General features: G+C 40.8%; 1 protein-coding gene across 3 annotated transcripts in view; it reads left to right on the forward strand.

Moving 5' to 3' along the window:
- The window catches only part of RAB8B (RAB8B, member RAS oncogene family), a 79590-nt gene that overhangs the window by 49471 nt on the left and 12267 nt on the right, over positions 1 to 17852 (forward strand). For 2 of the 3 annotated variants that reach the window (XM_025390399.1, XM_025390400.1), the window contains exons 2-4: positions 6832 to 6892; positions 11932 to 11992; positions 17521 to 17598. In XM_025390399.1, the coding sequence (XP_025246184.1) occupies positions 6832 to 6892; positions 11932 to 11992; positions 17521 to 17598 (200 nt within the window). Of the gene's footprint in view, positions 1 to 6831; positions 6893 to 11931; positions 11993 to 13262; positions 13322 to 17520; positions 17599 to 17852 lie in introns of all 3 variants that reach the window. The other variant, XM_025390401.1, reaches the window with a different exon arrangement.

The raw sequence follows: 17852 nt of genomic DNA on the forward strand, positions 1-17852 counted from the left end.
ATCCAGTTCTCCCAGCACCATTTATCCCCCAGTGTATGTTCTTGGCACCTTTGTCAAAATGAGTTCACTGTAGATGTATAGATTTATCTCTGGGTTCTCTATTCTGTTCCACTGATATATGTGTCTGTTTTTATGCTAGTATCATGCCATTTTGGTTACTATAGCTCTGTAGTATAATTTAAACAAAGGGCTTTTTGACCTTAGGGATAATGCCCTTCAATAACTATGTTTTTTGAGATTGTATAGTTCTTTTAAATTAAAAAAAATAAATAAATAAAGTTGCTCCCTTACTGCCAGGATAACCTCTGGTTCTTGCTGCTGTTGGTGTGATAGCCCCCTCCTTCTTTCCAGTCTCCAGTCATCTGGGGCTAGGGGATAAGCCATGTCTTTGGAGTTGTGAACTCAAGGACTCTTCTAGCAGCTGTGGTCACAGTTCAGCACAGAGATGTTGTGGCAGCTACTTGGGCTTCTCATTGTCCCCTTTTTCTTTCTTATTTTCTAGTTCTTAGCCAAACACTACATGAAATTGCCTTCAGAGAAGTACTACAATTTCTCATTAAATGTAATAGCATTCATGACAGGGTAGTAGTGCAGCTCTTTCATATAGATATGAATATAAAATTTGTCCTTTCATATAGCTATGAATATAAAATTTTATTAATGAGATAGGTTTGAGTATTATATAGAGGATATATAATATGTATATAATATAGAGATACTATGATTTTTCTCAATAGCCTTTCTATTCTATTTTCAGCAGCCTATGGATTCTAGGAGTGACCCAGGTCCAGGGATAGGCCTTGATTAATCTAAATTTAGAGAATGGATTTAGATTAATCCAATCTTGGTAATTCTCCGTGGCAGTGATTAGTTCAGAATTCAGCCTTAGCCTGCCAGAACATGACATTCCCATGATTATAAGTCCAGAAATGAGACATGAAGGAAAACTCACTGGAGGCTTTGGGGAAACGCTTTCTCACTTTTGAGAGGCAGAGGAAAATAATCTATTTTCATCTGGTATTGCTGTTGTGGTCAGGAACTGCTGTCAGTCAAGAGTGTGAAATTGATACTCCCTGGACGGCAGAGCCCAGGGAGGTGCAGAAAAGGGAGCTGGAGCCCTAGATTGAGCCATCTCTGAACCCCAGCTCACCACTGAGCTTGTTGTGGATGAGTCAACAAATTACCTTAAGCTAGTTTGATTTGGGGTTTCTGTATTTGCAGTTGAAAGCATCCTAATTATATTATCATTTTACAGCTAATTATTCTTTTAATCCCTGGAGTAGCATCAGGAAATTATCTTTGCTTTAAATTTTACCGTGAATGTTAATTCACTACTGATATTATTGTCAAGCTAATTGTATTGTGTCTTTATTTTCTTATTGAAATAAGATTTCTCAGCATCCTTACTATTGTAACTATAATATATTAAGAAATTTCCAAAGTTTTTTTTTTTTTTTAAGACAGAGTCTCACTCTGTTGCCTGGACTGGAGTGTGGTGGTGCAACCTCACCTCACTGCAACCTCCACCTCCTGGGTTCAAGTGATTCATTCTCCTGCCTCAGCCTCCCCGCTAGCTGAGATTACAGGCACCCGTCACCACACCCAGCTAATTTTTATATTTTTAGTAGAGTAGGGGTTTCACCATGTTGGCCAGGCTGACCAACTCCTGACCTCAGGTGATCCGCCCGCCTTGGCCTCCCAAAGTGCTGGGATTACAGGCATGAGCTACTGCACCTGGCCAAATTTCCAAAGTTTTTAAAGCCATCTTCACCCTTAGTAGTGTATAATGTTTACTTAAATATGTAAGAGTACTTACCCTTTAATTTAGTTACTGTACACATGTTTCTGTGCATAACTTAACGGGCAAAGAGAGGATAGAGTCTTTGCATGATTTGAGAGCAATTGCAGGGCACTATGTTAATAAAACCCAATGACACAGGATTAAATCACTGTGCAAAAGCCAGGTCTTGAGGTAGGAATGGGCATGGCTGAGTGAAGAGCTGAGGAGAGAAGAGAGAGAATTACATGGGTGGAATGGCATCCTCAGAGAAGGCTGCAAAGTGAGGTGGTCACGCAGGAGTGGAGGAAAGGAGGTATGGGGCCCACTGAAAGAAGCAAAAGGCCTCGTGTGGAGAAACTCTGAGGTTTGCAGTGTCAGGAGAATGGTGTATCTGGTGGGAAAGGCTGTATCACCAGGCTGAAGAAGTTGGCTCCGTGGCTTCTTAAATAGTACAGCGACATTACCACATGGATTGTTGCAAGTTATTCTAGAAGTGGCATATAGGGGAATTAGACCAGGGAGAGATGTTGGCACAGTATCCTGGAAAGCTATTACAAATAATCCATGCATGAAGTGACAAGAGCTGTCGGGTTATAGACTCTCAATGTGTAATCTCTTAGGTTTATATGGAATTTCAGAGATCCCAGAGCACATTCACATAAATCATCTAATTTATCTAATTAGATCCTGTCAACCCTTTTTTATGGATGAGGATATGTAGATTCAGAGCAGTCAAGCAGCCTGTTCACAAGTTTTTAGTGACAGAACCTAACCTACAGTTCAGTGCTTTTCAATGAATTTTTACCACTTTTAGTGAAATTCTTACTTTCTAAAACTATTGCCTATTTTAGGTCCCCACTTACTTTTTTTTTCCATGTTGTGCTCATTTGAATTTGTTCTACAGCGCTTGTCTGTCAATTGGCCCTTGACAGCAGCATAAGCAAAAGCTAAATGCCATAGTTCACAGCTCTTACAAACATCGAAAACCTTTGAGCAGTGAAAAGATGGCTAAGTATCACCATCTTGTAGAACTTCTCACATAACTGAAAGATAATGTTCCTAACAAATACAAAAAAAAAAAAAAAAAAAAAAAAAGCCTCTGTCAGTAGAAAGTTTTTGAAGTGTTTTAGATGAATGGAGAGTGAGACTTTAAGGAGCCTCAAATTGGCATTGTTGAGTAAAGGTGGTAAAGTTGCCCATGACTTCCAACTACAGGCAAAATCAACCTTAAAAGAACAGGAGTTACTATCTTTTAAGGAAAGTATTAATCTGAACAAATACTCTGGTATATGATGTCTTTTATTTAAAATGTGAATGAAGGTCGGGCAGGCTAGCTCATGCCTGTAATCCCAGCACTTTGGGAGGCTAAGGCAGGTGGATCACATGAGGCCAGGAATTCGAGACCAGTCTGGTCAACATGGTGAAACCCCGTCTCTACTGAAAATACCAAAGTTAGCTGGGTGTGGTGGAGCACACCTGTAATCCCAGCTAGTTGGGAGGCTGAGGCAGGAGGCAGGAGAATCTCTTGAACCCAAGAAGCAGAGGTTGCAGTGAGCCAAGATCACGCCACTGCACTCCAGCCTGCACGACAGAAGGAGACCCGTCTCAAAAAAATAAATAAATAAAATAAGTGAATGAACTCTTCAGTGGTGAAATGTTGAACATTAGCCTTCTAATTAATTTATTCAAGTATACAGCAGGCATTTTGAAAGTCATTATTTTTTATTTTGGTAAAAAACATAATATGTAAGTTGCAATCTTAGCCATTTTTAAGTGTACAGTTCAGTAGTTTTACACATGTTCACACTGTTGTGCAAATGATCTCTGGAACTATTTCATCTAGCAAATCTGAAACTCCAAACCTATTAAACAACTATTCCTTTCCCCCTCCCTCCAGATCCTGGTAACTACCATTGTACTACTATTCTGTTTCTATGGATTTGGAAAGTCATGAATTGTTTTAAAATGTTAATCTGAAGAAACATGTATTGAGTACATACCAGGTGCTGGGCATTCTTCTTGATGCCAGGCGCAGAGAGAGGTAAAGGTTGGAGGAGGATTCCTAGAGGGTCTTTGTTACACTGGATTTGGTGGCATGTAAAACGTAAATCAAAATAAAAATCAATGTCTATTAAATCTTACATGAGTAATGGAAACAGGACATTTTGTCAGATGCTAGCAGTAATATTTATGCTGAGTTGCTGAGTTTTGTGTCACCTTTCCAGACCCTGAAATGCTGAGGGGGAGGTACCTTAACAGAGAAAATGTGAGCCAGATAACTTGGGAATATTGGTTATCAGATTGTATTAGGTTGGTGCATAAGTAATTGTGGTTTTTGCCATTCTTTTTAATGGCAAAAACCGCAATTACTTATGCACCAACCTAACACTTATTAATAATTTGTGATTGTTAGTGAGGGGAAATAATGATTGAGAAGGTGTTCTGCTAAATTAGCTTGGGTGTGATTGTTGCCTATTTCAAGACTCACAAGAGTATCTAAAAAGGCTCCCTGGGGGAAAAGTACCACACAGAGAAAAAGGGGGGAAATTCAGTTGGTTTATGTCTATGCATTGTATAAGGCTGGAGCTAGGAAGCAGCCTTTTGGGGTGCTTTCATTGTTTATATGAAAAAACATTGTAGTAACTTAGCAGTTGAATGTTCCCCACCTACAAAAACTGGAGTTGGCTGGGCACAGTGGCTCACGCCTGTAATCCTAGCACTTTGGGAGGCCGAGGCGGGCGGATCACAAGGTCAGGAGATCGAGACCATCCTGGCCAACATGGTGAAACCCCATCTCTACTAAAAATACAAAAAGTTAGCTGGGCACAGTGGTGCATGCCTGTAGTCCCAGGTACTCGGGAGGCTGAGGCAGGAGAATCACTTGAACCCGGGAGGCGGAGGTTGTAGTGAGCCGAGATCGCCCCACTGCACTCCCGCCTGGCAACAGAGTGAGACTCCGTCTCAAAAAACAAAACAAACAAAACTGGAGTTAATGTTTAAGTCAATCTAGAGGATACGTAATTTACATGTTTTCCTGAAATTTCTTGGAAACCACTTTAAGGGGTTCTGTATAGCAGTGGTCCCCAACCTTTTTGGCACCAGGGATTGATTTCATAGAAGACAATTTTTCCTCCAGTGACTGGAGGTGGTAGTGGTGTGGGAGTGGGGGTGGTTTAGGAATGATTCAAGCGCATTACTTGTTTATTATTATGCACTTATATTATATTTTTATTACATTGTAATATATAGTGAAATAATTATACAACTCACCAAGGTAGAATCAGCTGGAGCCGTGAGCTTGTTTTCCTGCAACAAGATGGTCCTATCTGGGGGTGATAGAAGACAGTGACAGATCATCAGGCATTAGATTCTCATAGGAGTGTACAACCTAGATCCGCCGCATGTGCAGTTCACAATAGGGTTTGCGCACCTATGAGAATCGAATGCCACCGCTGATCTGACAGGAGGCTGAGCTTAGGCGGCAATGCAAGTAATGGGGAGCAGCTGTAAATACAGATGAAGCTTCTCTCACTTGCCTGCCACTCATCTCCTGCTGTGCAGCCCAGTACTGGTCTGTGGCCCAGGGGTTGAGAACCCCTGCTGGATAGAATGCAAAATAATAGAAAAATCTAAACAAAGCTGAGTAGCCAGATGATGAGGATTTGGCAAATTGCAACTAAGTTGTATTCACTAACTGGTCTCCTCAGAAAGCTTATTCCTAATATATGACAGAGCTTGCTGATATTTGTCAAGGGCTTTGTGGTTCCTTGTCGTTGACAGTGATAAATAAGTTTTGAACTACCATAGTGGGGGAAAATATATGAGGGAAGGGTTGAACTTTTGAAGTGCCAGAGCCCTTCAAAAGGCATAGCCCTTCGAAAGCCAAAACTCTTGGCTTCAGGTTAGAATCATCTGGGAAACTTAAAAATTACCAGTGCCCAGGTCCCACCCTTGACTAATTAAGTCACAATCTCAGAATTTGGGGAAGGGGGTGGGCCTAATCATGAATTTTTGTGTGTGTTTTTTTTTAAATATTTCTCAGTCATCTTAGTCCATTTTCTGCTGCTATGACAGAATACCTGAAACTGCATAGTTTATAATGAACAGAAATTTATTTAGCTTATAGTTCTGGAGGCTGGGAACTCCAAGGGTATGGCATCAGCATCTGTTGAGGACCTTCATGCTTCATTGTCTCATGCTGGAAGATTGGAAAGGGAAGTACGCTCGTGCAGAAAAGAATGTAGGAGGAGCAGGACTCACTTTTATAAAAACCCACTCAAGATAACTCACTCCTGTGATAAGGACAATCCATTCTTACAGGCTCCACATGAATCAGCTCTGAAAGGTCCCACCTCTTAGTACTTAGTATCTCTAAGGTCCCACAATGGCAATCTAATTTCAACGTGAGTTTTGGAGAGGACATTCAGATCATAGTACCAGGCAATTCTAGAGTACAGTTAGGGCTAAAGTCTATTCTGCCTGTTTTCAGCTCTAGCAAGTAATCTGTGGGGAACATTTATTAAAATATGTATAAAATACTTGCTAACTGTTTAAAATAGATATGCAGGCTTTCCCTCCCGTACTGTCAAATATGCAGATTTTTTTCCATAGTCAATTGCAAAATCTGAATAAAAAAATGGAAGAGGATGGAGGAATATTCTTTAAAGAGGTCCCATAGCCTTCTTTAGGAAAGGATTGGGGTTGAGGAGTAGATAGGAAGCATTGTTTACATGTACTTCAGGAAGTTGGAAATATGGCATGTTCTCAATCTATCTAAATTATATAACTTTGCAGGATGTGATCCATTTGTGTCAGAATAATGAGGCATATAATACGTTGCATTTAACATGTGTGGGAATTCTTTGCTGAGTAATTAGCATTCCTTTCTCCAGCCTGTATTCAGAGGAAACATACCATTCACACCCTCTCTGTGTTCACATTTTCCAGTGCGTTGGAGAGCTTTTTTTCAATAGAAATCTTTGTCCTCTTCCTAATGAGACTTGGATTACATCTGAAGAAACTTAACATATCTTTCTTTGTTTTTCTGGCAGGAATTGATTTTAAAATCAGAACGATAGAACTAGATGGAAAGAAAATTAAGCTTCAGATATGGTAAGTAAACACACACACAGAGTTTCTGCTTTAATTGGGAATTGAAAGTAGGAATTAAATGTGAATTGTAATAAGTTAGAGTCATCTTGTGATAGCTAAAACATCTTTTCTTTATCAGAAGCAAGGGGAAATAAGTAAGTATTGGGAATCCTTCAAAGGTATCTCCACCAAGAGCTGGGAAGGTGAGAAAGGGTACTAACTGTTGGAGCCAGAAGAGATCCCATAGCTCATCTTTCCGAAACTACAATTTTTGAGGGGAGGAAACTAAATTCTAAGGAATGCAGATTACTTCTTCGTCACAGTTGTTGTAGCTTTGAAATCTGGTAAGACAAAGTAATCACGTTGTAGGAACCTTTGGCAGGAAGTACAGATCTAGGTTCTAGCCATGATGCCTCCACATTGACGGCTTTGGGCCCGTTATTTCCCTTCTCGGTCTCACCTTTTCCTCACTTGTAAATTGGTTGGATTGATGACACTGGAGGTTCCCCTCCAGCTATGATATTTTATGATTTATTTGCATATTTCTTATTAAGTAGAAAAATGAAGACTGAGAAAAAAAAGAAAAAAATTATGTCATAGTTCAGGCTGCTCTGTAAGATATTTTTAAACACACTTTTTTTCTCATACATAGCACAGTACTTCTGACACCAGATGTCAGGGGGTTTCCCCTACCAACACCAGGTAATTCTCCAGCCGATGCCAATTGGATATCCTATACTTTTTAATTTTCTTTTTCTTTCTGGGTTGTCCTATAATTGAAGTCAATTCTGATACTGTCTACCTGGAGATAGCGTCAGATCCCACAGGTTGAGGGCTGGGTCCCGCAGTGTCCCCACTTCAGCTGCCAGTTGCAAGTACAGGTTAAGTATCCCTTATCCAAAATGCTTGGGAACAGAAGTGTTTCCGATTTTGGATTTGCTTGGATTTTGGAATATTTGCATATACATAATGAGATATCTTGGGGGTGGGACTCAAGTCTAAACACGAAATTCATTTATGTTTCATATACAGCTGATACACATGAAGCTGAACATAACTTTATACAATATTTTAATTTTTTTTTTGAGACGGAGTTTCGCTCTTGTTGCCCAAGCTGGGGTGCAATGGCGTGATCTCAGCTCACTGCAATGTCCACCTCCCGGATTCAAGTGATTCTCCTGCCTCAGCCTCCTGAGTGGCTGGGATTACAGGCATGCGCCACCATGCCCTGCTATTTTTTTGTATTTTTAGTAGAAACGGAGTTTCTACATGGTAGCCAGATGGTCTTGAACTCCTGACCTCAGGTAATCCGCTCGCCTTGGCCTCCCAAAGTGCTGGGATTACAGGTGTGAGCCACTGCGCCTGGCCAATGAAATTTTTTGAATAAACTGTGTTGTATGCCTACATTTTGACTGTGACCCATCACATGAGCTCAGGTGTGGAATATTCCACTGTGGCATCATGTCAGCACTCAAAAAGTTTTGGATTTGGGAGCATTTTAGATTTTGGATTTTCAGATTAGGGATACTCAATTGTAGTAGGTTGTCACCTCTACTTCTGACCGACTGGCTATAAATTGGGATTCTGATGACCCCTCCTCTGATTCCTTTAATTTGCTAGAGCAGCTTACAGAACTCAGGGAAACACTTTATTTGTGTTTACCCATTTATTATTGCAAGGAATACAGATGAACAGCCAGATGGAAGAGATGCACAGGGCAAGGCCTGTGGGAAGGGGTGAGGAACTTCCACACTTCCTTCCTTGTGGGAGGGGGCATCTACCTTCCAAGCACATCCAGCACCTCCACGTGTCTCACTATCCTGAAACTCTCCAAACCCAGTCCTTTTGGATTTTTATGGAAGCTTCCTTATGTAGCCATGATTGATTACATCGTGGGCCATTGGTGATTAAGTCAACCTTTAGCCCCTCTCCCTTCTCCAGAGGTTGGGTGGTAGGACTGAAGTTCCAGCCCACCTATTAGTTGGTTGGTTCTCCTGGCAACCAGCCTCCTATCCTGGGGCTGGACAGGAGCCCCAGCCACCAGTTATTTCATTAGCACACAAAAAGAACTTAAACACTTTGTTGGAGAGTCCAAGAATTTTACTATCTGTGTGCCAAGAATCAGGAGCAGAGACCAAATATGTTTCTTATTGTATGTATTTCTTACTGTATCACACTATCACAACTACTATAACAAAAATACCATAGACGGGTGTCTTAAACAATAAACATTTATTTCTCACAGTTCTGGAGGCTGGGAAATCCAAGATCAGGGTGCCAGTAGATCCAGCGTCTAGTGAAGGCTTGCTTCCTGATTTGTAGACAGCTATCTCACTTGTATCCTCACATGGCCCAGAGAGAGATCATCTCTCTGGTGTCTCTCAGAAGAGCACTAATCCCTTTCACAAGGGCTCCACCCTCATGACCTAATTACCTCCCAAAGTTCCCCTATCTAAATACCATCACATTGAGGATTAGGCTTCAACATATAAATGTTGGAGGAACACAAACTATCAGTCCTTAGGATGTTTCCCAACTCTAATGTTGCAATATACAAGGCAAAGATCTTATGATTACCCAACTCTGGTTCATAAACTCCTGAAGAATCTGTCCAACTACAATGAATAAATATGGTTCCTCCAGATTGCTAGATTGAATATTTTTGACATGAACTCAGAAGCTCTTCTTAGATTTTTTTTTAACCTCCTAGAAGCTGGTTTAATTTCTTTCAGTTCAGTGCCTTGCATGGAGCCATATAGATTTGGAGCTTTGGGGAGGTTTTTGGTGATGTTTGCAGATCTAATGTGTAATGATGACAGCAGTAGACAAAACGTAGAATTCAGAGCAGCACTGACTAAGAATGAGGCAGGGCTAAAGAGTAAAGTTATACATATTAGCTTTTGCCTTAGGCTCTATTTCTTTTTTGAATCTCAGAACTGGGATAGAAGAAGAATATCCCCCAGCCCTTCTTTTATAGAGAAGGAAACAGGGACTGAGAGTGATTAGGTCCACCTGAGGGCATATGTGATGAAGCTGGGACAACTACTCAACTGCCCTGTAACGTAGTGATTAGCTTCCTAGTGGTTTCCAGTGTACTTCATTGGAAAATGTTATGAAGGTTACTATAGGCTGCCCTTTCCATCCATTGGTATTGAACAAGATGCCAAATATTTTACAGATTTAAAAAATTACATCTTTTCTCATGATCCCTACCTTGGGTTTCTCAGAGAATTTCTGACTCTGTGCTGTATAGTCCTGATCATAAGTGTTTCTAGGAGCCTGTGTGTGATCAGCTAATTATAACTTAATAGAGAGTAGCCACAACATCATGACACTCTCTCTCATTACTCTCAGCAATAAAATTGTCTCCATTCACTCCTCACAACTTACATTTAGAGTGGTAATGTTTTTCTTCCATCCTCACTGCAAAGCGGGTTCTAGGTCAGCAGTGTGTTCAAATCAAGAAAATATCGTTAGTCTATCCAAAAGTGCTTGGCTTCCATTTCCCCATGATTTGTTAGCTGTGCATCAAACAAGTGCCCCATGTATCTAATGCTGATCAAAGAGAATGACAAGATAAGATAACTTTTGTGTGAGGCCTGGCCCAGAGCTGAACAGCTGAGACCTAAGATGCTTGTCTCCTTCAAGAGTATGAGCTGGGCGGGGCGCGGTGGCTCACACCTGTAATCCCAGCACCTTGGGAGACCGAGGCGGGTAGATCACAAGGTCAGGAGTTGGAGACCATCCTGGCCAATATGGTGAAACCCCGTCTCTGCTAAAAATACAAAAATTAGCTGGGTGTGGTGGCAGGCGCCTGTAGTCCCAGCTACTCGGGAGACTGAGGCAGGAGAATTGCTTGAACCCAGGAGGCAGAGGTTGCAGTGAGCCAAGATCGTGCCACTGCACTCCAGCCTGGGCAACAGAGCGAGACTCTGTCTCAAAAACAAACAAATAAATAAATAGTATGAGCTCTTTAGTGGCAGAGCTTGGGCCATAGTTCCTCTGAGCTTGTTTTCTCATCTGCAGAACTTGGATACTGGTAACACCCCCACCCAGTAGCCCACCCTACTGGGCTTTGGTAGACATCACGTGAGTGCAGTGTGAAAGTATTTTGTAAGGTATATGTCTACGTTGAGGTATTTATTGCTTTTTAACTTATGATATTCCCTTGGGCCTTCATCTTTTATTAGGATTTGATATATACTAGATTTCTAGTATATTTCCACAAATGCTGCTTTCTGTCCTGCAATTAAATTGTCTTAGTAGCACAGGGAATGAATTAGCTCTGGCTGGAAGTGGAAAATTTGAGAATATTGATTTTCTCAAGTATCAAGGAAATTTAACTTCCTTTATAGGATTGCTTCTATAAATGAAATCAGAAACTCTTATATTTTTCAGAATGCATTTTAATGGTATGCCATCAGCTAAAAAGCAAAAATATATGAAAGTTTATAGAGTTTTGACATGTTGTTTATGTTTAGAAGTCTTTGAAAACATTGTCAAAATTTATGTGTTGAACTCCAGGTCCCCATGAAATCATGGGCTCCATAGCTGAACGAGTTCTTAAGGAGATCTATTTTATTGTGCTCTGCTGAGCAGAATGTACACAGTAATAAGTCCAGCTCAACTGCTTGCTTTATACAGAAATCAGACATTCAGGCAAGAAAGCAAAGTGCTTTAATCATTAAGCACTTACAAAAAGGATTATAACTACCTCCGGGAGTCCAAGAATTTAGAATTATTCTCTATTCCCTCCCACGTGTGTTCGACTAATATAACACGCCAGTTCTTAGGAGGATTTTTCTGTCTATTTTTCTGTTGCTGTTTTTATCAAGGTCTGGGTTTTTCACCCAGGTCATTGTGAGCTCTTGACAGGCTCCTGTGGCCACCACCGCCTCCAGCTTGCAGATGTGCAGAGGGCTCCCTTTGTGTCTCATTCTCCTTTCCCCTGTGACCACTGCACCCTGAGCAGACCAGAATTACATCTCCTACAGCAGGGTTTCTCCTCAGTGATGCTGGTGATGACTTTAAAAACCACTCTCCTTTGTTTCATATTTTAGGGACACAGCGGGTCAGGAAAGATTCCGAACAATCACAACAGCGTACTACAGAGGAGCCATGGTGAGTGTGTTGTAGGGTTTTGTAACTCTTCAGGTAGAAGTAAAGCATGAATGTTTGTTTGCCAAGATTATAGGATTCAAGCTGGAGTCTAGTACAATGGAGAAAAATACAATTTATGATGGGGAAACAAGACATTTAAAGGGTTTTTTGGTTGTGTTTAGCAACTGTATACTTTGCCAGTGGTCTTCATCATAATAATCAGGTGATTAACTTATAGATGTTCTAGAACTCCTCCACACATTCTGATATGATTCTATATTTTCATTATTTTTCCTTTTATTAATACCTTATGGCAATCTTAGCAAACCACAAGCCCTATGACTAAGTATTCCTTTCTTATACTCTCTTGTCATTCAGCCCTGCCACCATTATCTCTTACCTCACCACCTCCACAACATCCACTGCTGTGGCTCATGTCTCTGTCATCCCCCTGACCACATTCTGCCAGCTGGCCGGAAAGAATCTGGTGAATCTTGACTACCAAGTTCTTTGCTGAATCCAGGCATTTTCCTTGCTGTCATAACTTTGTCACTTGTTATGTTCTATCCTAAGATGTTTCATCTATTCAGTGCACTTTTATTGCTTTTTGGCTCTGGGCAGTGTGATGCTAGGAGTACAGTGGTGAGTAAGGCAGCTTGGAAGCCGCCTTACTTCCATGAGCTGTGCTTAACCATGCCTAGAATGTCAGGTTCAGACCACGGCTTTATCTCTGGTGTTTAGGCCTAAGCCAAGCACAAGTTGGAGTCTTGAATTATGATGAAATCCAGTATGCTCAGAGAGTCTGACGGTTGAACAACTGAGATCGTGAACCCCAACTGGTAGATTGTAGGGTACCAGCTGCCATCATTCCCAACTCATTGCTTAAAAGATTCTTGTATTCCTGGAGTGGTGCTAGGGTGACAGAGCTGAAGGGGTGATAGCTGTCCCCACGCCTCCAGGAAGATGTGGTCTGAACCCACAGATCCCCTCACTGACATGCTGCCCTTCCTCCTTCACCACCACTCACTCTCCAGTGTTGGAGTAGCATCATAACTCATCCCCACAAGAAGAGTAGGGATTTCTTTTTAAAGCTGAAGTGTACCACTAACCATTTTATGTATATTTGTTCCGCACACTCCACCCTATAATACTTTTAAGATTGTAAAGGGTCATCGTTTTAATAAAAATAGCTGCCAGCCACTCTCTATTTTGCTTAGACTGGAATCAAAGGGAAGGGGCTTATTATATGTGCCAGGAAGACATTTGTTTGTCGTTTGTTTGTTTCCCCCAGGAAGGAATTTTAGGGATAAAAAGAACGTCATAACAGGGATGATTTGGAATAGTTTACAGGTAATTCTGATTAGAGGCATCTTAGACACACATGCCTTTCTGTTGAGTAGTTTTTTGCATGCTAGGAATGATGTGCTGACACCATTTGCATGCTCATTTTCACTGGAGGGTGGGCAGGGGCACTTAGAATATGAGAGTAAATGTTTCGCTTGAATGTCTGGCTGTAGTCCATTGTATGAAGAAAGAGGGCATGGAAATATATTAAATAATATATTTAGATTTGAGGATTGTCTTTTAATTTATTTACTGCCTAGTCTTTCCTCACATTACTTCAGATAATTAGAAATTGTTGCTATTCTAAATAGTATTATCTTCCACATTTTGAAGGTAGAGATTTCTGTCTTTGTTCTCCTGTATACAATGCCAGTGTCTGACACGTAGTAGAGGCTCAATAAATGCTTGCTAAAGGGGTGAATCGGTGGGATATTTTAGACCTAGAGACCATCTTAGATAAATCTTCAGGAAATCCTGCTGTGCCTGAGTCTTGGATCTCTCAAGTCATCTGTTCCAGTGGGTTGTGGGGCCCGCCATTTTCAGCAAGTAGTGGTTATGGCAGGTTTAGTTTGGTTGATTCAGGTATGTGGCATGTTGACAAGCACTATACTGGAGTCTGTCACCATGTCACTTCAAACACATCAGCAGCATTCATAGGCATAGCAGTGATCCTGATGGACATTTGGGCTTTGGGGAAAAACAGGACCATATCATTACATTATTAACATTTCTCATAGACCAACACCATCTTCTGAATTCTTAGGAAGCTGTTCTTCTTGTAGATATATAGTAGATACATAAAGTTTTAACTGATACACTTGAATTTGTTTTTCTAACTGATTCATAATATCTTATTAGCTTAAAAACATACGAAATAGGTGAATGATTTCTGCTATTGAAACTAAAGATATAAATTAATGATAACTGCCATTTATTGAGTCCAAGCTATGTCCCAGACTCTAGGTGATGTAGTTTACACATATCTCAGTAGATCCTCAAAACGATCTAGCATGGAAGAAGTATTGTCCTCATTCTGTAAATGAGGTCATGGAGACTGAGAGGAATAAAATAATGTCTACAGGATCTCCCAGTTAATATGTGCTGGAGTCTGAGTTAGGAGCCTCAGACTCTAGAGCTTGTGTTCGTAACACCACACCATGTTCACACTTTCTGTGCTAACCAGTGAAATGAAACTTCATGATGAAATGGCATGTATGATCTGGGTTGTTCACACAGTCCAAAGAATGGTAGAGCTAGGACAATAATTTGGGTAATTTTAATATTGTAGGCAGCCAAACACATTGCATCAGGAATTATGCAGAATCCACTTTGATTTATTTTTATTGTGGTAAAATATACATAATAGAACATTTACCATTTTGACGATTTTAAAATTTATAGTTCTCTACTTTGACCTTTTTTTTTTTTTTTTTTTTTTTTTTTTTTTGAGACAGAGTTTCACTCTTGTTGCCCAGGCTGAAGTGCAATGGCACGATCTCGGCTCACTGCAACCTCCACCTCCCAGGTTCAAGTGATTCTCCTGCCTCAGCCTCCCAAGTAGCTGGGATTACAGGCATGCACCACCACACTCAGCTAATTTTGTATTTTTAATAGAGACAGGGTTTCACCATGTTGGCCAGGCTGGTCTCGAACTCCCGACCTCAGGTGATCCACCTGCCTTGGCCTCCCAAAGTGCTGGGGATTATAGGCGTGAGCCACCACGCCCAGGCTGACCTTTATAAATAAAATTATTTACATTGAGACAATTGTAAAATCGCCTTTCTAGCATGTAACCGAAGTGAAGCATTTGTATTTGAGGCTAGAGGAAGGGAGGATAGAGGAGTTGTTTGTCATTTAAACAATAATGTATGTTTTTCTGGTTGCAAAAAGGATACATATACTATAGGAAACTTTGAAAATCCCAAGAAATCATCTAAAATCCCACTACTCTGAGAGATATATTCTGTTAACATTTAATTTCCTGTATTCTTTGTCTATATGTATATGTGTGTTTTATATGATATATATTTATTTATGTTTATATTTTATATTTACTTACAAAGTTGGAAGCCAGACCTGGAAGGACTTCCCCCTACCATACTAAGGAATTTTAATTTAAATTTGAGTGTAATGGAGAGGTGCTAAAGAGATTTGATCAATGAAGTGATAGCTCTAGTGCCCTTATGGAAAGTGGATTAGAGGAGGCTAAGAATGAAAGCAGGGAAGCTGGATGTGGTTGCTCATGCCCAGAATCTCAGCAGCTCAGGAGGCGGAGGTGGGAGGACTGCTTGAGTTCAGAAGTTTGAGGCCAGCCTGGGCAACATAGCGAGACCTCGTCTCTTAAAAAAAAACAAGAAAGAAAAAAAAAGAATGAAATTCATCAGGGAAATCAATTAAAGATGATGGGAATCCAGGTAAAGACTAATTTGTGAGAATCTGAATAAGGCTGTGTGTGTGATAGGTAAGATTCTGGAATATTTAGGACATTGGGTCTCCAGGACTTAGTGACTGATTGGCTATAGCAAAGAAGACAGCTCCCACATGTGTGCTTGGACTGGCTGACTGGGTTGTATTACTTTCACCAAAATGGTAATACAGGGACAAATAGAAGATTCAAAAGAGACAAGACAACCTCATGTTTTACTTTGTTGAGTTTGCCGTGATCACAGGGGGTATCTATTGGCCAATGTCCAGACAGTGGTCTCTCGAGTACCCCAGCCTAGCCCTTCAGCCTCAGCTTGTGCCCTCCACCCATTAGATCTGTGCAGCCTTGCCAAGCTGACTTTCTTTCACTCAATCCAGTGGTCTCTGGTTCAACATCAGTAAGAGATTTACAATGTTTCTGCTATTTGCCAGGTACCTGGGCTTCCCCTCTTCACCCTAGCTCCTAGTTCTTTGCCTAGTTTAAGTCTACTAAGTTCCCCGGCTTTGGCTTTAATGTCATTTCCTCAGGGAAGCCTCCCCTGCCCACTCCAGCCCCTCAACCAGATTCAATTACATCCCTAGCATATGAGCTCCCCGTGCATCTTCATAGCAATTGTCAAAATTATGATTAGTTGTATAGATATTGGTTCATTGTTGTCTTTGCTAGCCATCTACAAGAGGAAGAGACCTTTTCTATCTTGTTCATTGCTAGTAGCATCTGGTATAGTATCAGGCACACAGTAGGTGCTCACTAAATATTTGTGTAGTAGATGGACAGGTGAGTAGTTCTAGCACTTAGTACAGAAGTGTGGTCTGGGGGTATAGATTTTGCAATAGCATACCGGTGTTAGTTTAAACATTTGGAAGGTAAACCTTTTAGAAATACCAGACATGGGCCGGGCGCAGTGGCTCACGCCTGTAATCCCAGCACTTTGGGAGACTGAGGTGGGCGGATCACAAGGTCAGGAGATCGAGACTATCCTGGCTAATATGGTGAAACCCCATCTCTACTAAAAATACAAAAACTTAGCCGGGCGTGGTGGCGGGCACCTGTAGTCCCAGCTACTCGGGAGGCTGAGGCAGGAGAATGGTGTGAACCTGGGAGGCAGAGCTTGCAGAGAGTGGAGATCGTGCCCCTGCACTCCAGCCTGGGTGACAGAGGGAGACTGTCTCAAAAGAAAAAAGAAAGAAAGAAAGATATATCAGACATGGAGTCTTTAAAAATATGACGAGAATGCCTTTCATTAAACCAGTATAACAAATACATTGGATTTTAAGTGTCTGTGATGTACTTAGATAGTGACAACCTATTTTTTGATCAACATATATAAAAAATAATTTTAAATCAGTGTAGTCTCAATCTTAGTAGAACAGTAGGAAGCAAGATAGTTTCTACTTGGAATAAACAAGTGCACAATGGAAGTGACGAACTCTTACTCCCAGTGTTATCTGTGTTTTGACTGAACACTCAGCCCCAGTTGGTGCTGATTGTTTTCATGTTAGGCCAGGTGGAAAGGGTGTCTCACCTTTACCACAATCACCAGTTCATTAAAGGTTAACAGTGAAAATGTTAACAGGGTTTTTATTTACATGGTGAAACCAGTGGAATAATGTATTTATTGATTTTTGTTTCTCTGTACTTTTCAAATTTATTATGAATCCTTTTGTAAAGGGAAAAATGGACAAACAAAAGGTTTCTGGAGGGTAGGAGTACACTGACATTATATACTATAACTTTAAATATATAAAGTACTAAATAAAGGTCTTTTTCCCCATTACAGGGCATTATGCTGGTCTATGACATCACAAATGAAAAATCCTTTGACAATATTAAAAATTGGATCAGAAACATTGAAGAGGTATGTGCGGAAAGAGAATGGTGACATTGGAGAAGAGTCCTGCTGGGTGCTTGTAAAAGGCTCCTCTGTCTCTGCAAGGCAGCTGAGCTGCTTAGAAGCAGGGCATGGGCAGGTTGGGCCTTCTCTCTCTGAAGAGCTCCATAAATCTCTGGTGCTGCCAGTCTGACTACTGGGGCATAGGGGAACAGAGAAATAATGTCACAAGATTTTAAGTTTGGGCCAGATATGGGAAATAATTTAATCCTAGATCACAT

Source organism: Theropithecus gelada, chromosome 7a (assembly GCF_003255815.1).
Source record: "Theropithecus gelada isolate Dixy chromosome 7a, Tgel_1.0, whole genome shotgun sequence".
Taxonomy (NCBI): domain Eukaryota; kingdom Metazoa; phylum Chordata; class Mammalia; order Primates; family Cercopithecidae; genus Theropithecus; species Theropithecus gelada.